Source organism: Amorphotheca resinae (genome assembly GCF_003019875.1).
Source record: "Amorphotheca resinae ATCC 22711 unplaced genomic scaffold M430scaffold_13, whole genome shotgun sequence".
Lineage (NCBI taxonomy): Eukaryota > Fungi > Ascomycota > Leotiomycetes > Helotiales > Amorphothecaceae > Amorphotheca > Amorphotheca resinae.
This window is the reverse complement of record NW_020194483.1, coordinates 668,009-694,530: the sequence shown is the minus strand read 5'-3', so window position 1 is coordinate 694,530 and position 26,522 is coordinate 668,009. Positions and strand designations below refer to the sequence as shown.

General features: G+C 49.6%; 12 protein-coding genes across 12 annotated transcripts; 4 read left to right on the top strand and 8 right to left on the bottom strand.

Annotated features, from left to right (window-relative positions):
• Positions 1-104: 104 nt before the first annotated feature.
• On the bottom strand, positions 105-3,757 carry M430DRAFT_128850 (hypothetical protein). Its single transcript, XM_024862082.1, has 4 exons — positions 3,116-3,757; positions 2,328-3,041; positions 1,195-2,275; positions 105-1,145 (listed from the first exon to the last, which is right to left on the bottom strand). Exons 1-4 carry the CDS (start codon positions 3,260-3,262, stop codon positions 388-390), a joined length of 2,700 nt encoding a protein of 899 aa, XP_024717076.1. The 5' UTR covers positions 3,263-3,757; the 3' UTR covers positions 105-387.
• A 213-nt stretch (positions 3,758-3,970) lies between these two features.
• On the top strand, positions 3,971-5,105 carry M430DRAFT_147537 (hypothetical protein). The gene is made up of 3 exons (XM_024863072.1): positions 3,971-4,260; positions 4,360-4,482; positions 4,542-5,105. The coding sequence occupies exons 1-3, from the start codon at positions 4,108-4,110 to the stop codon at positions 4,890-4,892; spliced, it is 627 nt and encodes a 208-aa protein (XP_024717075.1). The 5' UTR covers positions 3,971-4,107; the 3' UTR covers positions 4,893-5,105.
• Positions 5,106-5,245: 140 nt separating this feature from the next.
• Positions 5,246-6,530, bottom strand: M430DRAFT_271545 (hypothetical protein; the record flags this gene model as incomplete). The annotated part of the gene is made up of 2 exons (XM_024865533.1): positions 6,063-6,530; positions 5,246-5,992 (listed from the first exon to the last, which is right to left on the bottom strand). The coding sequence occupies exons 1-2, from the start codon at positions 6,327-6,329 to the stop codon at positions 5,246-5,248; spliced, it is 1,014 nt and encodes a 337-aa protein (XP_024717074.1). The 5' UTR covers positions 6,330-6,530.
• Positions 6,531-7,987: 1,457 nt separating this feature from the next.
• Positions 7,988-8,782, bottom strand: M430DRAFT_188113 (hypothetical protein). Its single transcript, XM_024863957.1, has one exon. The coding sequence runs from the start codon at positions 8,568-8,570 to the stop codon at positions 8,139-8,141; it is 432 nt and encodes a 143-aa protein (XP_024717073.1). The 5' UTR covers positions 8,571-8,782; the 3' UTR covers positions 7,988-8,138.
• A 123-nt stretch (positions 8,783-8,905) lies between these two features.
• M430DRAFT_45605 (hypothetical protein) lies at positions 8,906-11,033 on the bottom strand. The gene is made up of 4 exons (XM_024867779.1): positions 10,886-11,033; positions 10,727-10,777; positions 9,574-10,659; positions 8,906-9,500 (listed from the first exon to the last, which is right to left on the bottom strand). Exons 1-4 carry the CDS (start codon positions 10,958-10,960, stop codon positions 8,994-8,996), a joined length of 1,719 nt encoding a protein of 572 aa, XP_024717072.1. The 5' UTR covers positions 10,961-11,033; the 3' UTR covers positions 8,906-8,993.
• Positions 10,827-12,255, top strand: M430DRAFT_188116 (hypothetical protein). The gene is made up of 3 exons (XM_024863958.1): positions 10,827-11,292; positions 11,341-11,549; positions 11,874-12,255. The coding sequence occupies exons 1-3, from the start codon at positions 11,168-11,170 to the stop codon at positions 12,005-12,007; spliced, it is 468 nt and encodes a 155-aa protein (XP_024717071.1). The 5' UTR covers positions 10,827-11,167; the 3' UTR covers positions 12,008-12,255.
• Positions 12,256-12,872: 617 nt separating this feature from the next.
• M430DRAFT_128846 (hypothetical protein) lies at positions 12,873-13,456 on the top strand (the record flags this gene model as incomplete). The annotated part of the gene is made up of 2 exons (XM_024862081.1): positions 12,873-12,981; positions 13,159-13,456. A coding segment is annotated over exon 2 (285 nt), but the record flags the coding sequence as incomplete, so codon positions are not given.
• M430DRAFT_147535 (hypothetical protein) lies at positions 13,424-15,803 on the top strand (the record flags this gene model as incomplete). Its single annotated transcript, XM_024863071.1, has 3 exons — positions 13,424-13,820; positions 13,875-14,225; positions 14,274-15,803. Exons 1-3 carry the CDS (start codon positions 13,644-13,646, stop codon positions 15,801-15,803), a joined length of 2,058 nt encoding a protein of 685 aa, XP_024717069.1. The 5' UTR covers positions 13,424-13,643.
• Positions 15,804-16,589: 786 nt separating this feature from the next.
• Positions 16,590-19,716, bottom strand: M430DRAFT_54047 (glycoside hydrolase family 47 protein; the record flags this gene model as incomplete). Its single annotated transcript, XM_024868439.1, has 2 exons — positions 16,590-19,640; positions 19,690-19,716. 2 exons carry the CDS (start codon positions 19,714-19,716, stop codon positions 16,590-16,592), a joined length of 3,078 nt encoding a protein of 1,025 aa, XP_024717068.1.
• A 1,527-nt stretch (positions 19,717-21,243) lies between these two features.
• On the bottom strand, positions 21,244-22,698 carry M430DRAFT_22903 (hypothetical protein; the record flags this gene model as incomplete). Its single annotated transcript, XM_024864789.1, has 1 exon — positions 21,244-22,698. The coding sequence occupies one exon, from the start codon at positions 22,696-22,698 to the stop codon at positions 21,244-21,246; it is 1,455 nt and encodes a 484-aa protein (XP_024717067.1).
• A 263-nt stretch (positions 22,699-22,961) lies between these two features.
• M430DRAFT_69923 (hypothetical protein) lies at positions 22,962-24,666 on the bottom strand (the record flags this gene model as incomplete). The annotated part of the gene is made up of 2 exons (XM_024869464.1): positions 22,962-23,306; positions 23,406-24,666. The coding sequence occupies 2 exons, from the start codon at positions 24,664-24,666 to the stop codon at positions 23,203-23,205; spliced, it is 1,365 nt and encodes a 454-aa protein (XP_024717066.1). The 3' UTR covers positions 22,962-23,202.
• A 381-nt stretch (positions 24,667-25,047) lies between these two features.
• M430DRAFT_69922 (hypothetical protein) lies at positions 25,048-26,488 on the bottom strand. The gene is made up of 4 exons (XM_024869463.1): positions 26,109-26,488; positions 25,830-26,049; positions 25,520-25,719; positions 25,048-25,470 (listed from the first exon to the last, which is right to left on the bottom strand). Exons 1-4 carry the CDS (start codon positions 26,394-26,396, stop codon positions 25,132-25,134), a joined length of 1,047 nt encoding a protein of 348 aa, XP_024717065.1. The 5' UTR covers positions 26,397-26,488; the 3' UTR covers positions 25,048-25,131.
• Positions 26,489-26,522: the final 34 nt, after the last annotated feature.

The following is a 26,522-nucleotide window of genomic DNA, read 5'->3' as shown; positions in this document are numbered from 1 at the left end:
AGCTACAAGACCTGTGATGAGAGCTTGGCTTGGTTGGAATATTGTCAACCCTGCCGCACAGCGATACAATGCTCTGAACAAAAACGATGCGAATTACGTACAACGCCCTCCTGGCTTTCCCCTCGAGATACAGATTCGATCGACTCACAACAAGCCATGATTTACTCTTGTTGAATTTGGTACTGACGAGGTGCAATATGCTACACAGTATAATAAGTTATCTAGAAGTCAGATAAGTTATCTCAGCCACCCTAACGCCAGGACTCCCCGGTTGTAAAAAGCAACTCCATCGTTTGATAATCGTACAAACTTCTTCCAAGCTTCCTTTATCACCCATACGTGCCATGCCTAATGTTATCCTCAAAACTCCAAACCCCTTGTTGGTACTCACGATCCTTGACCAACACTAAAAATGTTCAACGGCCATTCAGCGGTCATTCCACCATTGGCCGAACTGGGCAGATGACCATGCTCCAATCCCGCGCTGGCGCTCATATCCGTCATGCTCGCACTCGTCGTTGTATTCTCTGGATTTCCATTACCAATCTCCCGGCCGCCTAGCTGCATCAGCGCATTAGCTGAATAGCAATCCTGAGGTTCGAGATTCCCCGTATTTGTATTACCCGCCATTGTCGATGTCCATTGCTGCCAGGCATGTGAGCCTGAATTTGCTGGAAGGGATGCTGGAGTAGAACGCCATGCAGGGGCAACTTGCGAGGCCTGCGCAGCGAAGGCGGCAAGAAGGGGTGCTTCGACTGCATCGGTGGTCGCAGGGTAGCCAGAGAAATTGTCGTCGGATGTGTAGGTCAAGTTTGATGAATTCGTAGCTGGATCAGGATAGGTGGAGTACTGGGTAGCTGCTGGATATGGAGTTTGCTGGTGGGGAAGTTGCCCGTCGGGTGGATTATAAATCGAAGGTGCATTCTCTCCATTGGGCGCCGTGTCATTATTATAGCTGTAATTTTGTGATGGCCCAGAAAAGTTGATTTGGTTGGAATGGGGTACTGATTGTTGTTTTGGAAGTTTGTTGTCTTCTACGGTATTTGTGTAGGAAGAGGATTTGTTTTGCGGAAGGCTACGGTTGAGGAGGCCCAGTGTGCAATCTACGACGACTCGAACTGCTTCCTTCAGACGTGTTCCAGAGCCTGCATATGTTAGTCATCCAGTTTAAAATGGCAAATGGACCTGACTTACCTAGCAAATTTCCAACGTCACCCATGATATCCAACCAGATATCCATATCTTCTCTTAGTGCTGTAAAGTCAGCCGCTGTTATTTCACTTCGCTTGGTCCACTGAGCGAACAGGCTCGTAGTAATCGCCATCACATAAACAGCAGCATTATACCAAGTCGTATCAAGACTCTTGTACTTCTGAAGTTGTCGTACGACACCAAGCATTTGGCGAGAGGTCTCGATACAAATTCTCGTGCTCTCCTTGTTAAAATTGGCATCTGAGGTCACAGACATAGACGGGTGCCGAAGAAGTAGGCGGAATTCATACGCCCATATTTGGGCATATAGTGGAAAGACCCGGTTCTCATTGTCGCCTGCCTCTCCATTGACAAGGTCAGCTGGCAGTTCATCCTGCCAAGCACGCAGCTTTGCCTCCAGACTATTCACAGTCGAAACGTAAGTCTCTGGATTGCGCCGAACCGCATAAACTGTGTCATACATCTCAATGAATAGCGGCAAGATTCTAAACGCGGCCAAGCCAATGTTGTGACGGCATTTGCCAGGCCGGGAGGTGTCCAGTCCCTTTTCAGAGAGTAGCTCGTCGTCGACGGGCTCTGGGAACTCAACATCAAAGTCCTGCAGCCCAAACATCATTGGCCGGCCAAGTTTACCACTAAGCGTGATGTGAATAGCGAGTAAACCCCAGAATGTGCGCTTACGCATCTCAACTTCAAGAGGGTTCATGGTAATTTCAGGAGCCCATCTCTTAGATGATCGATGAAGACCGTGCTCGATGGCCAATGAGAGCGTCACCTGGGTTAACATCCAGCTTGCACCGGGCTTTGGGAAATTTCGAAGATGCGCACAAATAAGGGTCATTGCCTGAACATCTTGGAACGTGTGACTACGGGCGAGCTGGTAGAGCATGCTGAGAGAATAGTGGTAGTGCATATTAGACTGGTTGTTGAGGCTTGTTCGCTGAGTTGCATCTTCCCAATTCCGAACTGAATACTGGAAGAACATTATGGCAAACATCATGTGGACCATGACCGTCTCGGCCGTAGTAGGGCGGAAAGTTGGATCGTCGTAAATGCGAAGTAGCTTCTATGATTAGTCGTCTGTTGGCTTGGGGTGTTGAGTCTCATGAACTTACAAGTTTGAAGAACGTTGGTTTGTGGAGGACAGGGAGATATGGGCCGAGAACACGAAAGTACCATTCAGCGTAAGTCAAGCCATCAGCTCTATCTGGCAAGTCCACCTTCTCAATCCTTGGGTTTACGTTCATAGCGGACTGGATGAAAGCCTGGTATGATTTGTTGTACAGCTGGGGATGGAAGACCGAAGGATCTGGCTCATCCATATCCGGCGAGTCAAAATCCGCGATATCAATCTCCATCCCAAGGATAGAGAGGGCAGTGCCTTTGATTGAGCTGAGATTGGAGTTGCCAGGAGACACGCCAAGGTAGCTGTCATTTATAGACCCGGCGCGAAAAGTTGGCAACGCACGAAACAAGTTTGTCTCCTGTTGCTGTGTGCCCATGGCATCTCCAGGCTGCGCCGTATAGGATGAGGTAGAAGCATTCCAAGACTGCGCTTGCGCATTCGAGGATAACGGGTTATATTCATAGCTCGGGGCAGTCGGATCGTGGTAGCCATTTGAGGGTTTGACATCGAGTCCACCTTGCATCAGCCGCTGTTCCAACTCTTGAATCCTCTGTTGCATATCCCGGTTCTGTTGTTCAAGTCCCTCCACATAACCCCGCGATGTAGCGCGGCCAGTAATTCGATCGGTAGTCCGGCATTCTGTGTTGTTCTGCAAGCAAGGCGAGCATCCCCCCGGTAGTCCATCGCATCGAATTTTACGGACCTGCCGGTTCAAAGCGTCAGTACTTTCTCTCCAAGAATTCACGTAAGTCTCTCCATGGGAGGCCATTAACGGACCTTGCAGCGGTCGCAAGCCTGGCCGGTCCTCGACGAGGATTGCAACTTCTTCTTCACGACATTTGAGAACTCCTCGGGATGCTCGGTTTTGATCTGCTTTGTGGGAGCGCCGTTGGAATCATCAGATGCGTTGCGCTTGGGAGGCATAGTGGGAACATGTGGCGGATGATGCCGGACAATGCTGGAAGGCGCCGTATGCGCTTGGGAGGCTCCCAGGGTCGCGGACTCGGGAGAGGGAAGATTTGCGGATGGAGTATCTTGGTACTACACCGCCCGCGAAGTGTGGGGGAAGAGTCGCATAGGCATAGGGAGGGAGGGAGGGCCAGTGGTCTTGTGGGGTTCGAGCGGTCGAGACTAAGCAGAGAGTGGGAGCAGTTGCTAGGAGGGTCGGGGTTACCAAGTGAAGAAGTCTTCGAGGCCCAAGTAGTCCCGAATAGTCCAGAGACCAGAGTCCAGGCCAGAATGCAGAGCCTCTGAGAGAGCTGTTGAACTGTTGAACCGTAGAAGGGCGCTAAGGACTTGGGGTAGCCGAGGGACGCGATGGGCCCGACTAAAGGGACATGGACTGTGCGAAAGGCAAAGACCCTGCAGGGCTAATTGAGACTGTGAAGAGCTGTGGAGGAATACTCTGTCGAATAAAATAGCCCGGTGTATAAAGTTGACACTGCAAGGCTTCTGACAATGTTATTAGCCGACCCGGGGAAAAGCTGTGCAGGCCATCGCCGTGCATCTGCCAGCCAATGAGACGGCCAATCAGACGCAGACAGCCACACAGCCAATCGGATGCAAGGAACGACGGCGTCAGTCAAGTAAGGCTGAACGGCTTCTTTCTTCCACCTCTTCAACTCGCACGGCTGGAGCTTCAATACCTGGAAACCCCCCTCATGACACGGCAGCTAGGACATCCACAATAGCCAGAACAGCCAAAACAGCCCTGTCTTGTCGCCGCGACTAAGAGATCCAAGACAGCCTCCCCGAATCCATCTGCTACCATGGCCCTCGAGAGCATCGCCCTCGAACACTTGCCCGCCAGTCACACCGTCCATACGGCACTGTTCCGAAACGTAAAAAATGCCTCATTCCTCCACCAACAGCTCCTTGCAGGGAATAAGGACTTTGAATACGCGCTCATTGATGCCAGCGTTGTCAGCAACCCCCTTTTCTCTAAGCTCCTCTCATCACCCCTCCTTGTCCTTCCTTCCCCGCCAAATCACGTGATAACCCGCTAACCACGTCCACTCCAGATCATGTCGAGGCTGCACGCTCTAGCCGCAGCGTACAGGGCCGTCAATGACTCGCTTGAGAGCAGACTACGAAGTCGAAACGTGCACTCGGAGATTGTTTTCTCCTTGAGTCCGAATAATAACGTGGGTCTTCCCAATCCTGGTTTCGCGGTGCACGACACTGACAAGATCTCTCTGAATAGATAGCAGAGTCTTTCCGTCGCTTTGGGATCACTCCCCAAACTACAAACCTCCTCGCCATTAAGGTCTCAACTCCCTCGTCTCCGGCCACCGCCACAGAAATCCAATCCCACTTAAGTAAGGAAGTAGATGGGGAGCAAGTAGAGTTCAGCGACGAGGTGTTACAAACAATGACAGACCTGGCGAGAGTAAAGAAGATCTATAAGCTGAACAGTACCGGTGGAGGGAATAATGGAGGAAAGAAAGGCGTCAATGGAACGAGCGGGCTGGGCGCAAGTGGGTTGGAGGATGAGAGAAAGGAATTGGAGATATTGGTGTTAGGGAGTATGGCGCTCAGAGGTGCTACTAATTAGTCAAATTAAATGGATTCAAATGAAGTGATTTCACGAGTGTGAAAGTCGCTGGATGAAAAATGTTCTTTCGGTTGCTCTATCTAACAGGCTAAGTCTCCGGGGCCCAAGTGATAGCACTGAGAGCGAAGGAACCCGGAGTCTGCAAATTCAATGTCGTTTGCCGTGTCTGTGTCGAGGCTCAGTCTCAGGAGTAGGTTGATGATATACTGTCTAGTCCAAGTGACTAGCTAGATTCCGTCGCTCTCTCAAAGCTTGAGAATTATTCTATCCTGTCAAGCAACTAGGAGCGTTCTTCTTTAGTTTAAAGATGAACCTGCACACGACAACTAGAAAAGGGGCATTTTTTACCTTCTTTACCAGTCGGATTCTGTTTGATTCCATGGTAGCTCGACGTCAGTTCCACAAAGGAAGAAATCCGTGTATTTGTCGACTCCTGTCTCTCCAAAAGGGTCCAAGACGAGATTATTTGAAAGCAGCCTTTCCAGAGTCGGAAAACTCTTTCCGTAACAGAGGATATCCAAAGATTTCTGAAGAGCTGCATAATATGCTGGCATTGAAATGCCGTCGCCCTGATCAGTCAACTTGAGGATCTCCCAAGTCTGTCTAGTCACTTCATTCGGTGGCCATTCAAATATTATGTGTGAGATTTCTTGCTGGCAAGATACAAGGTCTGCACACATTTTATTGTAGGCTGCCTGCGCGATATTGTAAAGGTTAGGATTGAAGATGGCCTTGTACCTCGGTTTTTTCCACGGTCCAAGAACATGAATCAAGCACTCCCTGAACAGGACCTCATGTCGCAGCTTAATAGCCAATCCAAGCAGCTTGGTAGAAAAATATCCAATGTTAGAACGGAATTTTGGACTGTGGAAAAGAGCTCCTGACAAGGAGGCAGAGAGTGCAGGGAGGGCGCAATAATCTTCTGCCATCTGTACCATCGTATGGAGCTCTACGAAGAATTCAATAGTGTATGGCCGGCCGTAGAACGCAAGTAGCAATTTTTCAAAGGCCGTTTCCTGACTTTTTCGAACATAGGGACTGCCGCCAAAATCCTCTATATTTCCGGCTGACTCCTGAAGAATCTCGTCAAGCCAAGTTCTCTGAGAAAAAGGTATTCGCAGCACAGCAGCAGGCATGCTATCAATACCCCTTATCTCGGAAGAAACTCACCTTCGAATCAAAAGCATCTTCCAAACTCCACGTCCCATCCGAATCAACCTTCGTGATCCATTCGTACCGAAAAGGCCCCCTAGCCGTGGGCGCAGGCTTGTCGGGCGACTCGAGGAACTTGAAGAACGCACTCTTCTGCTTTAGTATGACGCTCGAAACGTGGAACTCCTTCGTGAAGACTTTGAGACGCGTGTCCGGCTTGAGCAGGGGAGCTCTGAAGACTATAGGGTCGGGCTTTTCCTTCTGTGTGCGAGATGATGAAACCATTGTAGATTGTGTTCCTTTTCTTCGGGATGGAGTCTACTCAATATCAGTGTATTATTGCCTGATCTTCGTACGTTGGTGGGAATGTGCCCTTGCTTTAATACCCGCAGTCCCTAATATAAAGCAAGTTGGAAGGAAACTGGAGGAAGAGGTTGGGCGAGTTCGAGAACCTACTTCTAGGGATTCATTATGCATCCAGCGAACAATGGGAGTTGCAAGACACCTCTAGAACTCTAAACTTGGCTTTTTTTTGAACCAACGGGTTTTAGAAAACTCCCTTTCTTTCTGTACTGCAGCTCTTGAGGGTCAAGGTATTCTAGCTTTTTAGCTCAACACGGAAAATGATATGTAAGTCCAGATAGAAACCATCTTTGAGAAGCATGCGGCAATTCTTATCTCCCACTCTTTTCGCATTTGAGGGAACTGCAGGTCCGCAGTCTCAGTTCCATAATCAATTTTGAAAAGAAGTCTTGAGAATCATCTCCACTGGTCGGCCAAGTGGAAGCCTTCTATTGACATTACGATAAGTTCAGTGACTGATAAATATGTCATACCTAGGAGAAGTAGTGCCAGAAATGGGAAGTACAAACGCGCACTACTCGAGAGAAAACACCGAATTATCGGGCGAGAAAACTTGTGCAAAGTCCTCACCTCGAGCCTGCTATTACATACAAATATAAATCCTTAGGGCTTAGAATCCAGGCCGTTATCGAGATATAAACAGCAATCTCGTATCATGAGAGACAAATTGGGAACTCCAATGTCATGCTTCGTCTCTCAATCTTTGGTTGTTGGAAAGAGAGTGTGTGTGGGGGGAGTTGGGGGGGGGGGGGGGGAGGGCGGTAGAGACCCAATATTCTGCTGGCTCAACGAGAATAACTTCTGATAATCAAGACTTACTTTTTTAAGGTATTTGACAGGCAATATCTGCCGGCAGTTGAGTCTTTACAGACTTTCCTGATAAGGAATTCAATCTAGGACAGACGGGAGGTAGAAAGAGTAATTCCTGTGTATACAATTTTTAGCACGAAGGCAGTAAGGTTCCTTAAAATTAAACCTAGATGAGATAAAAACGCATATCTTATAACCGAGTCAGACATGTCTTGCTTAAAAGCTTGATACCTTTATCTCAGGACTCGAAGTTAGAGGTGGATGTTGGGTTAGCATGTGCTGTTATGCACGTGATGTTAGCATTCGAGCTTTGTTGCACATCGCAGTTTTCGTGCATGCAGACCAGAAGGCTCAAAAAGACGTCAGCCACGCTGGTCTGACAGACCATCGGCGCTTCTGGTTGGACCTTCGCGTTTGTCCGCTTATGTAATCATGGAAATATGAACAGGGGTGCGTTCAGGGGCTCTAATCTGACATCGCACATCAGCTGGAAACCCTCTTCTTCTTTGCACAGCACGAAATGTTGAGATGCCATTGATTTGCAAAGTCAAAGAGACGTGCTACAACTTCCGAAGACGTTAAGCTACTCGTGTAGCAGCATGCATATTCCTTCTCCATCCCATAAGCCGTCTCCTAGTTAACTTCAGCTTCTTCATTTCGAGTCCAGAGTACAGGAGCAAGTCATCAGCAAACACCTTCCTCCCCTACCTACGAATAAGTATTTATCTATTGTCTCGATGTCAACTATATCCTCGAAAGTGCGTGGTGTCTCAACACGCAACCCTTCGCGCCCGCACTCGCACTCGCTCGAAGCTCACTTGGCTTGATAGCTAACCATGCAATCCACCAAATGAGCGATCCAGACCCAGCAATTGCAGTAGATACTTGGGTGTCTGAAGGGCCAGAGTAGTTGCACAGAGTCTAATCTTGCACGGAACTGGCCCATTTCCTGCTCTGGTACCACAACAGTTCCCCAGCGGATATAAATGGACGGGAACGATTTCCACGGCGGGACTTCCTACATGGGCCTGGAATTAGAAAGAGATTGGATTGGAAGAGGGAATTTAATGCAATCGGAAAGGTAAGCGAAGCAACCATACCAATTGATATAATATTCGCGGTTTGGGTGAGAGTCCGAGAATGCCATATTCTCAGATATTGAAATATGGGACTGGAAAGAGTTCCGTAAATGAAATTTCGGGCATTGGAGTCCCCGCTCTTGATCGGACCTGGATTGGTCAGGATTGGCGCTGTCTGGGTATGTGAGATGGCATATGATAATTTTGCCTGCTGATGTCTGAGGGAGTGGCCAGAACTATAGTGGTTCTGGGTCCACCGAAGCAGATTATGCATGTGTTTGTCTCGTCTTGCTAGGAGATACCCGTAGAAGGGAGTAAGTAGGTGCGGTACGAGGGTATTATTGATTGATCTTGACTTTCTACCCCAATTTTTGCATTTGAATCCCAGTTACTGAAGTCATATGATGTATTCTGCTAAAAGCAAGCAAAACCCTATTTACAGTGAAACAGGGCACGAATTGCTATCATCTTTGGTTGATTATCTGTCAAGATCGAAGATGAGTCGGAGCTCCTCATTCGTCCTGATCGGAGAAAAGACCTCAGATTGGCGTAAGCAGGCTCAGAACAAAAAGAAAAGAAAAGTCCACGTCACGCATCCCGAAGGAGAGAGATACCCAGAGAGAATCACGGTTGTCCAACAAACTCTTGTCCATCCAACCATGCCAACTCCGTCGATGCTCTGTCCGGCCTTTCATCACTACATATCAGTAATAAAGTTGATCTCCTGGACACACGGATCCTTCGAAAAGGTGACTTGCAAGCCGCGGAAGGGGTCCTCGCCCGTTGCAACATCGCTTTTCTTGTCCAATTCCCTCTTGACATGAACTGCCGATTTGACGTCCGCAAAAACCACCGTCGCATTTCCTCCATTGTATATCCAAATGCATTGGATATTCTCTCGGCCGACAGTCTTCTCGCAGAAAAGTCTGAATTCACTCTCCTTATACATAAAGAAGAAGCGGCTTTTGACAATGGTGAGGCGACGGGTAGCGAAGGATGGAGGGCCCATGAGTTTGATCATATCGTCGCCCAAGAAGGCCTCACCCCTGACTGCGTCGACAATGAAGCGGAATCGACCCGGGGTGCCGTCAGCACGCTCCTTGCGAAGGACCTGGTAGAAGCTCTCGGCGTCGCTGGCATACTGGAAGATCACACCGACGTACTTCTTTCCCTCGGATTCATCGAGGCCAAAGCGGATGCTGTGCTGCAGAATCTCAAGTCAGCATCACCAACGCAGTTCTACTTGAACATCATTGTTCCGATGCTAGGGTACTTACTACAGATCCTTCCTTGATAGCATCGGATATGTCGGCAAGAGTCATATTTTGAGGTAGGTTGAGAATGAATACCACGCGCATCTGTTCGGCCATGGGCTCAATGTTGCCAGTAGAGGATATGCTGGGGATTCTTCCAACTGGATGGAGACGGGGGGCACTGTTAAGTGGCCTGCTTTCGGGGTGGAGATCGACAGTGAGGGAACCTCCGCGAGCAGCACGGGCTATGTTTGCCCAGGAGGCGGCTTGGGTTACGAAACCATCAGGTGCTGGCTGAACAGTTGCAGGTGCACTAATCTTTACTTCAGGAGCTGCTGGCTGAGACGATGCTGGATGAGACGATGCTGGCTGAGATGATGCTGGCTGAGATGACGCTGGCTGAGATGACGTTGGAGCAAGTTGCTGCTGTGTAGCCGGTGGTGCCGGATGGCCGTGAACAGTTCCAGCCTCCGCCGGATCTCTGCCACTGTCCCAGCCCCACTGTAAGAATCTCTCAAGTGGATATTCATCGCTGAGGATGAAACTGTCTCCTGGAGGCAGAGCCTTGCAGACGCGTATCGTGTTGCCTTGGAGGAGCATACCATCGATTCGCTGCATCACAGTGTTGGCCTCGTCCTCTGTACTCATGATAACCCAGCGGAAAGTCTGCTCTGCCTCCAAGTCAATGATACATGGGCATTTGTCGACAGTGCCACAGGCTTTGAAGAGTTGTTTGAATGCTAGGAGTTGCCAGCTCTGTGGGACTCCCACGACGTAAAGAGCTCGACTTTCGAGGATCTCCTTCTCGAAGGCCGGAGGAATGCCAGGGACAACCTTTGCTACGTTCATTCCAGCCTCGGTAAGCCAGACGTGACGACCATCAGGACTACCGTCGCCCGTGGCCTCCAAATAAGATGTAAGTTTGGGGGGAGCCATTGTTGGCGCGTGAAAGAGTATCTCTATCTCAGAGCGAGACTTCCTGATATCAGCTACGTTCCAACGATATTTCGTGTTGGAGACCGATGTGGAAAGAAGGAAAATGGACGCGCTTACCAGTAATATGACGCGGAGATCTTCTGGATAAAGCTCTCTGAACAGGTAACGGTTTGTCTTTTGATACTCAGCTTCTTGTCAAGGTCTTCTTTGATGATTGGCAATCGCGCCTTGATGGACTTACCTGGCTTCCAAGGATGCTAGACGATTCGCCTTCCTCAGGTTTGTCTGTACTCTTCGATAAGTTAGCTTTGTCTATTCAAAGTACAGAGATCGAGTCCAATCACGAGTGTTGATACTCCTTTTGATGAGCCTGAGTACTCTGGAAGAGGAGGCGGCTCACCTTGAATGATGTTGTTGTTGGATCAGTTTTATCACCCACAACAAAGGGTCTGGCGCGAGGGTTGAGGTCAGCCATATTGCGCAGTTGTCACCCGCTTAATTAGGCGATGAGGGGGGTGGTGGATAGGCGATATGGAACTTTGTTGTTGATCTGTGGATGGATAGATCTGTTATTGGAATTATCACGTTCAACAACTTGTTTACAAACTAGTGTAGGTATCCACTACTCAGATTGAGCGACGACTCAGTGACGACTCAGCGACGACTCAGCGATAACCCAGCGATGACCCAACAGCCCTTCCTGTGGGATTATCAGACCTTGGCCCATCGCGAGATAGCTTTGCAAGGGACGCGTCCTTTGATGACTTTGGAACAGTCAGAGACTAGCGACCATGTATCTCTCGGAGAGTGGGTATCCTCATTGCCCAACAAGGACCTCTGACTGACAGAATTCAGGTACATCACTTCAAGCAATATAGTCAAGGTCTACGTTGGCCCTGAACGACAGCTCTTATACATCCATGAACAATTACTTTCTGATTGCGTCCCCTACTTCAGAACTGCTCTTGAGAACAATCCTCAGCCCGGTCGAGAGAAGGAATTGGAGCTGCCAGAGGAAGATCCTGCGGCTTTTAAATATGTCGTTGAGTGGGCGAGTCCAGAAGGTCTGTGGAACACCCTTCTTTTCCCCTATTCTCACTCTTCATACACATCGTGTGAGGCAAGGAACTAGTCGGTGCCAATGCATATGTTTTTGTTCACCAATCGAACTTGCAGTTGACTCTGGACGCACAAAGCCGTACAATGAAGAACATGATCCAGAATATGTGGTCGAGCTCTTCGAGACTTATGTTCTGTGTATGTAGCTGCGCATGAGGAGGCTGGCAAACATAGGCCTGATCTAGTGCATCAATTGCATTCTCTCAGGCAGGTTGCCATGTCCGCCTGACTTCTACATACAGCGCCGAATCTAATCGACTGTTTTGTAGTGGACTTGGTCATTATCACACTGGCGGTCTATCAGACTCAAGTGCATAAGGTGCAAGTATATTACTTTATCTCGGTTTCTGTCTATCCAAATGCTTGTAGTAGGTACTCAATGGCCCCATTTTTGTACCGATAGGTACCTTGGTTATTGAACTTCCAAATCACTTCTCTCTCATCAAAATCAAACCCAGGGACTGATTTGAAGGATAACGTATATATGCTAAAAGTGCCTGATCCATGATTATGGTTATTGCTTCCCCTTAACTCCTCAAAAGTCATTCACCAGCTATGTCATTAAGCTTAATCCTTCTCGCAGCGTTGAAATATTCTCACCGAAACGAATAACCTCGTCCAGAGACAAAGAGACAAACAATTATAGCCGACGGGTCACGCCGTACCTTAGCCGACGGGACCGGCTCACGAATCGTCTTTCTTTTTTAAGCCGCACCGCTTAGCTTATCTTGGTAAAGTGGATGGAAGAGACTAAGAAGGATTTGATAGCGGGTTTTTTTTGAGAAGAGGGATTTAAGCTTAAATCCGAGATGGGAGCTGCTTTAGGGGGGGATTTGTGTTGGTAGTGGGAGGTGGAGTTAAGGGATAAGTCAGGGAGGGGAGGGAGAGTTGAGTGAGAGTTAGGGATATGTTGAGGGTGGTTTAGGGGGTGGTTTAGGGGATGGTTCAGGGGAGAACAGTGTAAGATGGGGGATATAAGGATTGAGGGGATTTGGGGCCTGGGTCGGGTTCGGGGTTAACGGAGGATAGATAGAGTAAAGGCAAGGAGCTAAAACAAAATCATTGATACTGCGGAAACTAAAGGACTTATCTGATTTGTCGAATCCAGTGATTATTGGGAGGAAAGGAAAGAAAAGAAAAGAAAAGTCTCCGTCGTTATCGCGAAGGGGTTTAGGTCTTACATCACTGGAGGAGTACGGCGGCCGGTTCGTCGCTTGGAGCCGCATGTCAGAAACTCGACGCTTTTTGCTTTCACCTCGAGTTGCGGCAGAGTAATAAGCAGCGTCAGCAGAGTCATTTATCCCTGCACAGCCCAGCGAAGGCACAGGCAAAGGTTAAAGCAAAGGCTCGATCACCTCGCCGTCGTCCATAGCCACGGTCGGTACCGATTTTCCTGCTCTCTTTTCCTCGGCCTCTTCTTACTCACTCTCTGCTCTTCGTTTGATATTGATATCCTCCGTCCCTCCCCTTCAAACCCCCACTATAGGAAGACGAATGAATGAATGAATGAATACATGAACGAATGATAATCATCTAACGCCCCGAGGTCAACAGACAGGACTGCCATGTTTGCAACCTACCCCCCATTACAGGCGCCCACCCCCTCGACCCTTCCCCCCGCCAGCAGCAGCAGCAGCGCCATCCCCTCCAACCCGCCCTCGAATCCCCAAAGCCCCGCCGACAGGAAGCCCACCGCTCCGCCCACGGGCCTCAATGCGCGCTCCTGCGTGACGTGCCGGCGGCGGAAAGTCAAATGCGACAAGAAGGAGCCGTGCTCCAACTGCACCAAGGCGCAAACACAATGCGTGTTCCCAGCGCCGGGGCGGGCCCCACGGCGGCCGCGCCAGGGCGGAAAGCCGCTCAGCGAGCGCGAGGCCGAGCTGTTGAAGAGGTTGCGGAGGCTGGAGGGCGTCGTGGAGGAGCTGAGCGGCCAGGTGGAGTTGGAGGCGGTGAAGCATTCGCCGGCGAGCGATCAGTCGAGGGACGGCGAGGCGGGCGAGGCGGGCGGGGAGAAGTCTGCGAGCGTTAGGGTGATTGGGATGGATGAGGGAAATGGGACGAAGAAGGATTGGATCGTGAGAGGGTTTGCGCTGGGATCGGGACCGCCCAAGGCGCAGTTCGCGGTGCATCACGCGGAGGGGACAGCGGGGAGATTGGTGTTGGAGGAGGGGAAGAGCCAATATGTCTCGAGCCCGTTCTGGGCAACCATCAGTGATGTGCGTAGAACCACGTTTGGAGACCCGCAAACGCTTGCTAATAATATGTGACAGGAAGTCGAAGAGCTGCGGGAGATCATCGAGGAGCAGCACTTGGAATCGGATGAAGAGCTGCCTATTTTGCCGACTGATACGATCACTGAACCGAATCATCAGAGCTTCATAATGGGGTACAACTCCTCAGATGTCGATCTCAAGAGCCTACATCCCCTACCCTCCCAGATTCCTTTCTACTGGCAAACATTCCTCGAGAACGTGCACCCTCTGGTGAAGATCCTGCACGCGCAGACGATGAATAAGGTTATCAAGGAGGTGCAGAACAATCTATCTTCATTGAGCGAAAGTACTGAAGCCTTGATGTTCGCGATTTACTTTGCCACTATTACGTCTATGAATTCTAGTGAGGTGAGTTGAGATCAGGATCTACAGTGTTCGATTGCTAATCCTAGATAGGTGAAGAAGAGTTTTGGCGTTGAAAAGGACTATCTAGTCAAGCAGTACCGGTTTGGCGTAGAACAGGCTCTCGCCAAGGCGGGCTTTCTCAACACGAATGAAATCGTGACGGTCCAGGCGTTTGTGCTCTTCCTGGTCTGCGTCCGCAGACATGATGATACCCGCTTTGTGTGGTCGTTGACAGGACTTGCTATAAGAATAGCTCAATCACTCGGTCTTCATCGGGATGGCACCAAATTCGGCCTTTCCCCCTTTGATACCGAAATGCGAAGACGACTCTGGTGGCAAATCTGCGTCTTGGACGTTCGAGCCGCCGAAGACCATGGCTCCGACCCATCGATCATGGATCAATCCTTCGATACCGAACTCCCGCTTTCTATCAACGACATAGACCTTGACCCCGATGCCACAGAACCACCCGCTCCAAGACCAGGTGTCTCAGAAATGACATTCTGCTTGATCCGCTACGAGATTGGCCATCTTTCGCGAAAGCTCTCATATATCCCCCCTGGTCAGGGCCCGGGCCGGGATAAAGCCCTCTCCCTGACGCTTGAAGACAAGGAACGGATAATCAAAGAAACAGCGGATCATCTAGAAGAGAAATATCTTCAATATTGCGAGAACGCTGGGCCTCTTTACTGGGTAGCCGCGACCGTCGCACGTCTCATAATAGCCAAGATGACACTCATAATCTACCACCCCCTAACCCAACCCAGGAATTCTAATAATCCCTTGCCCCAAAACATCAGAGACCGACTCTTCATGGCTTCCATAGAAATCATCGAGTACTCCCAGGTTCTCGAAGCCGAAACCTCGACCAAGAAATGGGGCTGGCTCTTCCATACCTATATCCAATGGCACGCCATCGCCTACGTTCTCGGCGACTTATACAATCGACCCCCCAGCCTGATAGTCGAGAGAGCATGGAAGGCCGTCGACAGCGTGTTCAGGGAATGGGGCGGCCAGATCCGGAGCACGAAGACCGGCATGATCTGGCAGCCCATGCGCAAACTCCTAGCTCGAGCCCGGAGGAAGCGCGAAGAGAACATGCGCGACCACCACCCGGCGTCCCTCGAACTCGGTATCGACAGCCGCTACGTGCGTCCTCCCCCACAGTGCATGTCCGACACCCTCAGCAGACCCGAAGCCTGTCCGGCCTCGACCCCGCGCGACACACTATTCACGCAGACCAGCGACACCACCATGGATTTCGTCTCCAACCTCGTCTCCCCCTCGCCCTCGACCCAGAATCCAAACTTCCCCCACCACCACGCGGCGCCTTCCCATCAGTATCCCTACGACATGTCGATGCCGTCGGCACCGCAGACACTGGGCATACCCCCCGCGCAGCCCGAACAGCAGCAGCCATGGGTCATGGACGAGAATGCATTGTTGGATCTGGATATGAACGAGTCGGGTGATGTGAATTGGGAGAGCTGGGATGATCTAGTGCGCAATTTCGAGATGGGGAATGAGAGCGAGAGAGGTATTGATGGGAATCTTAAAGGGGGTATGGGAGGTTGGTGGTAACGCCCCTCATAATCATCATCATCTGCTTCTTCTACTTCTTCTTCTTCATCCCCCTCTTCTCTTCCCCCAAATCCACAAAGCGGACCCTCCCAAGAAGAGCAAAAAGAAGGGGAAAAAAAGGGGAATAACCATAAAATCCCACCCACGACACGCACATATATCACTTCACCTCTCTTTCCTTCATTCGTCAAAACAAGAATACCCAGCGAAAAGGGCATGCTGGTTGGTCACCGGAGGCATAACGGCGTTATTATCTATTTGTTTTATTCACGATTCGATCTGATAAATAAGGCATCTCATCTATAGACCTACCTATTTACCCACCTTACCTGTGTTTTTCTCATTTTATTTTGGGGGGAGGCTCGATTATTGATTGTAGTTTTAGAAACATTTAGGTACATATGGATGGATGGATATAACCCCCCCCGCTACTAGGATGGCTTAGATAGATACCTTAGATAGGTATACTTATTATACCTTTAGGTAATGAATTAAATGGAAACTCTACTTTTAAAGAAGTATGGGATTTGAGGGGAGAGGAGGGGCAGTGGGAGAGGTACAGATATGTTATATGTGAATGAATATGTATAAGGTACATGATATCATACTGTATATCACACAAAGATAAAAAAGGCTAAAAGAATTGGTATCTCCAATCAACCAAACAACGGACGCCCAATTTATCCAAAATCGAAGAAGAAAGAAAAACAATCACCATACATTTTCGTTAACCATCTTATCTAGGTAAGCGTATATATCATCATATCAATATCAATATCAAAATTATCAGACGACGACGATATTCCCAACCACCATGCCCTGACTCTCAACATGGTATCTGCGCCTCAACCCCACGCTCCTCGCTCTCTTGAATAGATCCAGAGCCTCCTGGCCGCCGCCTACCATAACCATCGAGATCTGATGATGGCGCAATAGTCCGCTCGGAGTTCTCTGCTCGTGATCTAAGAGCGGTCTGATGAGCTTATATCCCATATCGTCACCACCCGCGCCGCCGCCATCGTCGTCCTCATCGTCCTCGTCGTCCTCGGAATTCGAGATTACGATGACGAGTTTCAGACCCCGCGACGAGGGCGTGTAGCTCGGGATGTTGGCTAGCTTTTCCGAGAACATGCAGCCGCCCCGGAGCATGACGATGATTTGGTGCTTGCGGACCGCTTCGTCGGGGAGCTTGCCTGTGCATGCTTCGCCGGCAAAATAGATCTTGCTCCAAGCTAACCGGTCTGAGATGGGACCCTGGTTCGGATCGGGGGCTTCGACGGCATCGATTATTGGCGCGGCGCCCTTGCCAGTTGCAGATATGGCGGGGAGGGTGGCGAAGGAATATGTTTGTGGAATTTCGGGTTGTGGAAGTAAGGTGGTCGCTGGGTCCCGGAGGGCAGAGGTGACTTGGTGGATGAGCGACGAGAGCATGCCTCTGTATTCGGCTGCTCGACCGGCGGCAGCTCCGTTGGTTGATTCATCGAAGGAAACTTGCGGTCCCTCGTTTCCTTCATCAGATGATCGGGAGTAGAGTTCTGAATCCCCGAAAGAAGTTCGGTTGTTCGTCACGGGATTTTCGAGTTGAATAACAATGTCTAGCATGACTGAGTCTCGTACCCGTGTGAAGGATGGATCGTTCATGTCTCCGATGACGTCTCGAGGGATAAAGACCTTCTCGTCTCGCCCAAGGGCCATGTTGGCGATGGTCCATACTCGCCAAGATTCAGGGAGAGGTGCATCAATTGCTCTGAATGGAGATGGCGATTCGTAAACCATACCTAGCTTCAGTCCAGAAAGACTCCTGACAAGGATTCCATCATTCAGTCGGACGAGGGCCTGAGGCCCGAAGATTATGAAATTCGACGCATCGACAGTGGATAGTGGTGCGTTGGCGGGGAATTCAATCGTGAACGTGGTCTTCATAGGAAGTTTATCGCATGTTCCGTTGACAGGCATGAGTGTTTCAGGGAGAGTCCAAGGATAGTACGTGTGGTTTGGGAATGTTTGTAGCTTTGGTCCCGAAGCCACTTTCTTCGGTGTGCCAGCCTCTATTGAACGAGAATTGGGTATCAGATGCAAGCCAATCAGACTGGAAGCATGGAATATATCAGACCGAGCTGCTGTTGCTGAAACCGTAAGAGGAATGGGTACTGGAGGGAGTGGACATGTGTCTCTACCCTGTTCACCAACATGGGCCAGAAGATCTTTCGTGGCTGCTGGCTTCTGTGAAACAGCGGAAGGTCTCTTTTCCTTAGGAATAAGCAATGGATGCCCCTCGGTAGTGAAGACATAAGCAGCATCAAGAGAGTTTAGAGGATGGTCTGGGTCGAAGAGGAGGTATAGATATTTGGCGGTTTCTCCCAGAAAGAAACTTTCCATACGGTCACTCTTCTCGCCAGTACGAACATCCTGGAGACCAGACCAACCACACTCAGTCCAGCATCGTCGTTTGATGTCTTTTAACACCATCTCACCAACGTGGAGATACCAGGGGTCATTAGTGGCCCGATACAGATGGTAATTGGATTCTATGAATTCTGGCCGTCCAGGCCACCATCCAAGACCTCCTTCAATTTGACCATCACGCACAGACCATCTTTCAGGTAGTGCTGCGTATCGAGTCCACAATGCGGTATACAGCAGATTCGTTTCAATTGCTTCCTCTACCTCACCCGCCAATGTCAGCAGACCGGGATAGTAAGCACCAAGGCTGTCAATCCAGAAGGCCTGTGGCGAGCCCGTAACCAAATGGGCATTGATGTAGTGGGGGTGATGAGTGCCGCTGTACAAATGTCTTTTGATTGCGGCATGTGCTTGGTGCCAGGCTTCTAAGAAAGCCTCTGATGAGTTTTCCTCGATACTCAAAGGATTATAGATCGTATTCGGGTCAAGCCAGGATTCGTGCGGCTGTTTGAACGGGGCCGTTAAATTCGGTGAATCGTGTCCAGAAAGTAGGATATGAGTCTTCAGCGCATACTCGAAGAAGCTATCAGACCCTGCACCTATTCCAGAATATGGACCAATCCATTGCCCATTCTCAGCATCAACGCCGGCTCCAATGAGGCCAATAGAACTTCTCCTATTCCACACAGCCCAAAATGCTCGTTTGGCCAGTTGTTCGAATCTCGGGTCACCTGTGAGTCGACTCAAGACGGTAAATTCTAACACTAGGCTTCCGGCCCCTGCACTACACGTTTCTGTGACCTCGGGCGCGCCATCAAGTATGAAACCGTCTGATTCTGTGTCGTGATTAAGGGGAGAATTCTGATAGAAAGGGATTCCATGGCGAAGGTTCACTCTCGGATATGGCATACCAGTTGCGGTATAAAATGCCGGAAGTAGACGCTGAGCAAGATCCAGAGCCAGACGAAGAAGTTGGCCATTGTATCGGAATCCATTTGGCCATACTATTGTCGGGGTCTCGACATGGTTGGGCTTGGTTTCCACGGTCTTTGCCACTACCGGCTTGTAACTGCTGATTGGAAGTTCTCCAGAAGCAAATAAATGTGCGCTGACCAGCCCTCCCACGCCCCTTATCACCGTCTCGAAGACCTGGACTTTGCTATCAAGATCAAACCCCCGCGCTCGCAGACCTTCCCCGGCCGGTCCGCTTGTGCCATCCCCATATTGTAATACCAGTGAGGATACGCCGTCTTGGAAGTCGCGCAGAGCCTTTGGTCCCGTAGACGATCGATCTGGGGGCGCAGATGCCAGTATTGCAAGGGTAGAGAGACTGTCAATCAGGGTCAGGGAGTAATTCCCCAAAACATCGTTGAGCTCGACATTTCGCGGGTTCCGCGAGTCTCGGGTCAAAGGTACGCAGGACACAGGCCTCAGCTATGCAAGTTAGCGATTGATAGTCAAGACTCTCTTGAAAAGCTCTAACCTCATCCTCGGGAAACGCGACTCTCATGTAGTTATCGAAGCCGTGGTAAAACATATCGACTGTTTCTTGCCGCAGCTCTGCTATGCGCGCAGGCGTCATGGCATTGGCTAGAGTCAACCATATTGTGAAGCATGCCAGCAACATCCATCTTGACCTGAAAATAGTTATGGCTGGAGAGTTCGGGGCGCGGGAGTCCTGCCCTCGCCATGTCAATGGCATCACCGACGCTTGGAAACAGCGAGAGGCATGTGAGCGCAAGGATAGAATCACAATCCTCGGGAGACAAGCTCACGGCAAAGATAGAGCCCCCAAAACACTGTATATATCCAGGAGGACTGAGGAAAAGGGACAGGACAAGAGGAGGAACATGGCAGAATGGATCCTCCAGCAGGGGAAAGCCACTCTGTCTGTTGTTGAAGATAAGCACGTGATCAGCTGACAAACCTGGAGTACCTTGCCTTCTACGGACTATTGTCGCCGTCGCCCGACAAGCCAATGAGATCGTTTGCATTTGAATCTGGATCAACATCAACATCAATATTCTCGTTATCTAAAGGCACCGTTCAGAATCCCATTACGTTTAATTGATTTGAGTATCCACCAAGAGCAGTTATGCAGTTATCCCTACAAGAGTATTGAAAATTCCACAGTTCCCATCCATTGCCGCTTTTCGAGCCGGCCACTGCTCATCACAAGGGTCCCGGCTTCGTTCGTCCTCGATAGAAAAGCCCAGGACATGGGGAACTCCCGCAGAAGAATATACTCAATGGAGATGTCTAACACAGAAAGTATCTCGAGCATGACCCTTCCATGGTTCCCGATTCCCGTCCAAGTCCAGTTTCATCTCCGGTATTCTGTCATCCTATCTATCCAGGGCGGCCAAAAAGAATGAGGAGAAACTAATTGGCCCCCTGGGGCACTCATGCTCACTGGGACAAGTCTCATCAGTCAAAGAGATATATCTGGGACTCTCTATTGAGCTTACAAGGCACTTTTTCCAAATGCCTTGTATCCCTTTTTCTGAACGAAGTTCTTGCACATGCGATGGCCCCCGTCTCCCCACTCGTGCTCCGGGGCCTTCTCGAGTTCCTCGCAAAGATGAATTGTTGTCTGGGTTATATCGCAATTCCTGCAGGTTCTGTCCTGCTCAAGGCACATGATCTTATTTTGCTGCCGCGTATGGGGTAGTGTATACCGCAGGAAGTGTGTTTCTCGAAGAGTTTAGTCGACTTTCCTCGTTCAACTTTACAAATGCTTTGGTATCGTCTCATTTGCGAAGGAGACCACTGCTGATTTTCTGTTCGTTGGCTCTTTCCAAGGAGGTGGGCAAGGTATGTGAGTCGAGTGGCTCCGACGAGCGACGAAAGTCTAAAGTACCTGCCCAGATAAGTTGGGAAAATCTATAATTCAGTTGTGTATGTTCTTGAGTTCCAGATCGATCTTTCATGTTTAACCAACCTCAATGCTATGGAATGAAATATATATCCCATCCATTCGTCACTTCGGGATGCTGGCCTCCGATCCACTCCTTGTTATGCAGCCCGAACCTTCGTACTAATCGTCAGAGTCATCGCCCGTCCCCGAAATATCCGGTTCGCTTTCCCCTCCACCACCTTCGTGCTCCATCGCGTCAAGAGCATCAACCTCTGCCGCAATCAACGGTGCGCGTTCTCCCTTCGGCCTCCTATAATGGCCTATCAAGCACACAGCCAGCACACTCACACCATGCACCATTGTACTTCCTAGTACGACAAAGCAAATTACTGGCCAGACGAGATGAATTGCTCTTACCTTTTCACTGTACGGTGGTACAGGATTACCGGGGTTCGGTAATGGACGCGACGTCCCTGTCTCCAGCTGCGCTCGTGCTTCAATGGCCAAGAATAAGGCGCCGACGCCCATGGGTCCAAAATGACCACAGAATAAAGCCTCACGAGCTGTTCGCACGTCGGGGATGATACGTTGGAGAGCGTATACGATAGGAATGCGTCGGAGTAAAAGGACGGCGATGAAAAAGAGGAGGAGCTGCCAGGTGCCACAAGTTGGGGTGACGTCTCTGGGAACGAAGGAGTGCCAGGGGATAATAGTGCCGAAGAAGACGAACATGCTGCTATTGAGGATCATTTCGATGATCGTATGGAAAGGCAAGGATTTTGTTTTCTTGCTGAACCAGCTGTCGTGCGCGAAGCCGACGCCTGCTCCAAAAGCAACCAAGAAGTCATCTGAGCCGAGTATAGAACCTACGCCAACGCCGAGGACGGCGAGCAAGAGGTAAAAGACCACGAATGAGGGCTGGGAGATATATTTATGACTGTCGGCGAATCTGAGGACTTTATTTGCGCCGCGACCGATGATCAGTCCTATGAGCAGCCCAACAGTGCATTGCCAGAGAACCGTGATGAGAAACCAGTGTCTGACAGCGGTAGCTCGGCCAGGAAATTTGAGGGCCATGAGCCCAATGTAGAGGAGGGGAAAAGAAACGCCATCATTGCAGGCTGATTCCGCGGATAGCAAATGCTTCAATCGTCGAGGAACCCTTTCACTAAATCGAGATTTGGAGAGTACACTTGCTGCTAACAATGGATCTGTGGGGGATAAACAGGCCCCGATGATAAGAGCAGTAGGAATGTCAATCCGAAATATCAAGAAAGCGAAGAGCGAAGTGACCGCCCAGGAGAAAGTCATGATAGGTCCTAAGAAGAACAAGACTGATTTCCAATGTCTCGTGAAGTAGAGTTTCGGAAGCTCGATCCCAACTGCGAAACATTGGATCCCCACGATCACGCGGGAGATCTCTTGTCTCATTCTATCATCCAGCCCCCATTCATGCGGCGAAATGACATTAAGGACGTAGGGCCCTAAGAGGATGCCAAAGAGGACAGCGAGAGGAGGCTCGCTAAGGTGCAGGTTGTTTTTGATGAACTGAGAGAATAATGCGTAGATTATCAGGAAGCTCGATATTGTCAGATAGGCAATATGGGGAGGTGTTGGCTCCAGCTGGGACCACATGATGAATACTGGTCGGTTGGAAAGGGAGGGTTCAGGCGTTGATGGCTTGCTGGATGAATTGCAAAACTAAGGCAACCTCATAGCACAAGCCTGCGAAAAGATTTCTGCAATTGATCTAGACAAACTGCTACATTCTGATTATATGGAATATCGGTGTTGACATAAGAGGCAGCAACTCCTCATATCAAGTTATCGCCACTTGATGCTTATGATGTCACACGCACGTGCTCCTTATGGAAGTTGAACCTGGGAACCCTTGAAGTCCGAGTAAAGAACTCATGATTTGTATTTTATTAAGATCGAGCCTTATTTAACCCGTTGAAAGCATTGGGGGTGTGGTATGTTTTGGCACGTGATGGCATTCCTCTAGAGGAGTGAAAAGAGAATCTAGGTATTAGCCAATCACATATGAATATATGGACGTATCAAACCAGCCAACGCCGTGCCTAAATGCTGAGAATTTCATCCCCATTGCTGAAATCAAAATCCCCCCAGTGGATTTGATCACTCAACAGCGTCTTCTTCCAATTCATCCTCCTCTTCGTCAAATGTCTCACCTTCTGCCTCGTCCTCTCCCTCGTCTTCTTCTCCCTCTTCTTCCTCCCCCTCTTCGACATCAGATGGCGAATACTCCCTTTCAGCAGTTGGAGGTTTCTCAGCCCCTTCTTCCTCCTGCTCCTGACGGGGCTCAACCTCAGTCATCTCACTTGGAGCATCTGAAAAGCCGACAGATTTCGAAGAGTGCGTAGATTTGACCACCTCTTCGAGAACATCCCCACTCCATGGTTTACATTCCTTTACTTCTTCACCGCACCTCAAACATGTCCAGCCCTCGCCTTCTTCGGCCTCTAGCCGCCCTGCCAAGCATACAAAACAGTATATGCAGCCGCAAGGAATGGTCTCGTAGGGATTCGTAATGTCAGTTTGCGCAGACCCAATGACTCCTGACGAGCCTGAAGCCGCCATAACCTCAGCTTCCGACGTAGACGTAGGGTTTTGGTCCTTATAACAAATTGCACAGGTTCGCTCTGGCAAAAATGCAAATTCCCCAGACTTTAAATCCTCGTCCTCTTCTCCGCCAGTGCGCATTACTGACTTCGTTTTCCGCCATGCTCGGGCAAGCCATCTCCGCCACCTGCTTATACCCACTAACGGCAACAAAAATAATAGGAATTCGGTGAATGCGTGCCATACTAATTGTCTGTTCAGATATTCGAAAGAGACTTCTCGGCTCACTTGACTTGTCGGCGTCGCCAAGCGCAACCTTAATATGCGGTCTAGCAAAGTGCGGTATCTGCCATTCAGAAGGAAAACCAGGAAGGAGGCGAATGCTGCCGTCGAATATACAGTCGAGAACGCATCTGATAACCGTGACAGTCTCCGCAATGCAGGGCTAGGCGTATCGTATCCATTATCGTTATCCACGAGCCAATTTTCCCATCTGGTCCATGCGTATTTTCCTCCAACCGTAAATAATCCATACAACGCCTTCTGCAATTTTGTGGGAGGCACCAAATCCGGACCCTTCTTCCTCGCATCCGTGAACTTGAGGTTCTGGAGGGCAGCACCGTATGTCGCATCGTGATCCCACACCGAAAGCTTGAAAAGAACAGCTCTCAGAGCGAGCATAATCTCCGCAGACCAGTCATCCCGTATGTGAGATCCAAAGTACTTCAACGCTTCCCCAACTTGTCCTTTGAGGAGTTCCAGTAACTCCTCATCTAACAGTTCCGCATCAACCTGCCCAACTCTGAAAGCTGGCCTCGTTCCCTCCCTTCCTCTGATAGTATCCCATGTTGATAACCCAGCCTGTCCCAAACGTCCAAGAGGGAATGGTAGTCGGTTGAGCCGAGCTGCAGCTTGGGAGGCTTTTTGTTGCGCCGCTATTCGTGCTTGCGCTTCAGCTTCTCGAGCCTGTCTCCGTGCCACAAGTCGCTGCTGGGCGAGGGCAAAATCGTTGGACGCCATCGAAAGCGCATTGGAAAGTATTCAGCGTGAGAATGTGAAAACCTCACGCGTGTTGGGGGGCATGCTGTACCTTGCCTTAGCTTGTGAGAAGGCTGACGTAGAAGAGCCGAGGTCAACGTTCAGCGGAGCTATTTTAGAACGCTAATACGAATGGAGTAATTGATCTGGGGGCGCCCGAAGCGGCCGCTTCGTCCAAAATCCGGAGTAAACTCCAATATGTACCCCAAAGAGATCCCATCCATTGTGAAACTTACTGAAGAGCTTATTGTAAGCTTTATCTCACCGACGTACAAATAATGCCATGGTTATTGGAAGAAGCAGGTCTCAAATGATGTTCAACTTTAATATCTTCACAACGCCATGACTGCAGTAATGCATAGGCACGTAGCTACAAAACAACCATCAAATTGGTAGCGTTCTACCCTAGAAATCAAATTTCCTCTACTTACTATTACTATTTGTGACTTAGGGTATCTCAAGGACAACCTTTCCCCTAATCCTGCACCCTTCTATCAAGCTCACCGCCTTCCTCCATCCTTCCCTCTCATCAAAAGCCCCCTTAACCACCTCTTGGATCTCGCACTTCACCTCACCGCGCTCTCCAAGCCGTGCCACCTGCTCCAAATACTCCGATTTCGTAAGAAGGGAAACACATGCGTATCTCGGGCCAAAAAGATAGCCGCGGATGAAGCGCAGGATTTGGATTGGGTTAGTAAAGTAGGTTATGGGGCCCCCGAGGGTAGTGATGGAGGTCTTATCGCCAACTATGGTTACGTATGCGCCACGGGGGTGAAGGAGTTGTTTCTAGTTCAATGAGTTACAAGTTGAGGAAATATTAGGGACAGGAACGTACGTAGTGTGCGAGGATGTCGGTACCGCCTACACAATCAATGACTAGGTCCATTGGTTGAGTGGCGGCGGCGGATAAAAGAGTTTGAATCACATCTTGGGAGGTATAGTCTATTACTTCGTCGGCGCCGAGGGTCCGGACGTACTCTGCATTCTTGGCTGAGCATATGGCTGTGACATGACAATCATAGACAACTTTTGCTACTGTATAAAAGATCAGTATCATGCCTCTGAGGGGAAAGAAGGATGTCTTGGGTTGGAGGCAAGGGTAATGGAGAATTTATGATTCAAGTGCAGCTCAAGATGGAACTAACGTTGGATGATCCATGACCCTGTTCCCCCAGATGCCCCTCTGACAATAACTCTTCGTTGAGATGGACCTGGCGGGGGAAGCCAATCAAGACAGGCGTAAGCTGTGAGTGCTACTAACGGAATGGATGCAGCTGCCTCATGAGAGAAACAGCCCGGTTTCTTGGCAACTGGCGTCGAACTTGGATTGATGTTTATGTATTGACTGAAAGTTCCTTGTCCGAGCTATTTATCTATATCAGCTCAGTCCTCATTGCTAATTCCAACTAGAAAAGGGGCTTTACCGCTTCAAAGAGTAAACCAAAGATATCATCTCCTTCAGTCCACCCCTTCACATCTTTTCCAACAGCTACCACGGTCCCCGAAAAATCGCGACCCATTCCTTTCTCACCAGCCACCACAGCTACTAAAGGTGATCTCCATAATTGGATATCGACCGGATTGATGGAAGCAGCATGGACCTTGACGAGTATTTCATTCGCTGGAAGAGGAGGCACTTCCTTCTCTATCACGTGTAGGTCTCCCGCGAGGGTTGCGAAAGAGAGTACTTTGTTTGTTGATGGATATGCCATCGTTATGCAATGGATTATAAAATTGAGAAACCACTTGAAGTTAGCAGATCTTTTTTTGAATTTCTAGTGAAGAGACATATCAAAGATGGGACTGCCCGTCATTCAATCTTGCTGCTCTTGCGGCTT

Coding starts and splice junctions, on each gene's coding strand:
- M430DRAFT_188116 (XM_024863958.1), top strand. CDS start 11,168: ATGACCCAACAGCCCTTCCTGTGGGATTATCAGACCTTGGCCCATCGC. Junction 11,293..11,340: donor GACCATGTATCTCTCGGAGA/GTGGGTATCCTC, acceptor GACAGAATTCAG/GTACATCACTTCAAGCAATA. Junction 11,550..11,873: donor TGAGTGGGCGAGTCCAGAAG/GTCTGTGGAACA, acceptor ACTGTTTTGTAG/TGGACTTGGTCATTATCACA.
- M430DRAFT_188113 (XM_024863957.1), bottom strand. CDS start 8,570: ATGCATAATCTGCTTCGGTGGACCCAGAACCACTATAGTTCTGGCCAC.
- M430DRAFT_69922 (XM_024869463.1), bottom strand. CDS start 26,396: ATGGCATATCCATCAACAAACAAAGTACTCTCTTTCGCAACCCTCGCG. Junction 25,720..25,829: donor AGGGTCATGGATCATCCAAC/GTTAGTTCCATC, acceptor TCTTTTATACAG/TAGCAAAAGTTGTCTATGAT. Junction 25,471..25,519: donor CCGACATCCTCGCACACTAC/GTACGTTCCTGT, acceptor TCATTGAACTAG/AAACAACTCCTTCACCCCCG.
- M430DRAFT_45605 (XM_024867779.1), bottom strand. CDS start 10,960: ATGGCTGACCTCAACCCTCGCGCCAGACCCTTTGTTGTGGGTGATAAA. Junction 10,778..10,885: donor CAACAACAACATCATTCAAG/GTGAGCCGCCTC, acceptor AACTTATCGAAG/AGTACAGACAAACCTGAGGA. Junction 9,501..9,573: donor CTATCAAGGAAGGATCTGTA/GTAAGTACCCTA, acceptor GAGATTCTGCAG/CACAGCATCCGCTTTGGCCT.
- M430DRAFT_147537 (XM_024863072.1), top strand. CDS start 4,108: ATGGCCCTCGAGAGCATCGCCCTCGAACACTTGCCCGCCAGTCACACC. Junction 4,261..4,359: donor CGCTCATTGATGCCAGCGTT/GTCAGCAACCCC, acceptor CGTCCACTCCAG/ATCATGTCGAGGCTGCACGC. Junction 4,483..4,541: donor CCTTGAGTCCGAATAATAAC/GTGGGTCTTCCC, acceptor CTCTCTGAATAG/ATAGCAGAGTCTTTCCGTCG.
- M430DRAFT_128850 (XM_024862082.1), bottom strand. CDS start 3,262: ATGCCTCCCAAGCGCAACGCATCTGATGATTCCAACGGCGCTCCCACA. Junction 3,042..3,115: donor AGGCTTGCGACCGCTGCAAG/GTCCGTTAATGG, acceptor TTGAACCGGCAG/GTCCGTAAAATTCGATGCGA. Junction 2,276..2,327: donor AACCAACGTTCTTCAAACTT/GTAAGTTCATGA, acceptor TAATCATAGAAG/CTACTTCGCATTTACGACGA.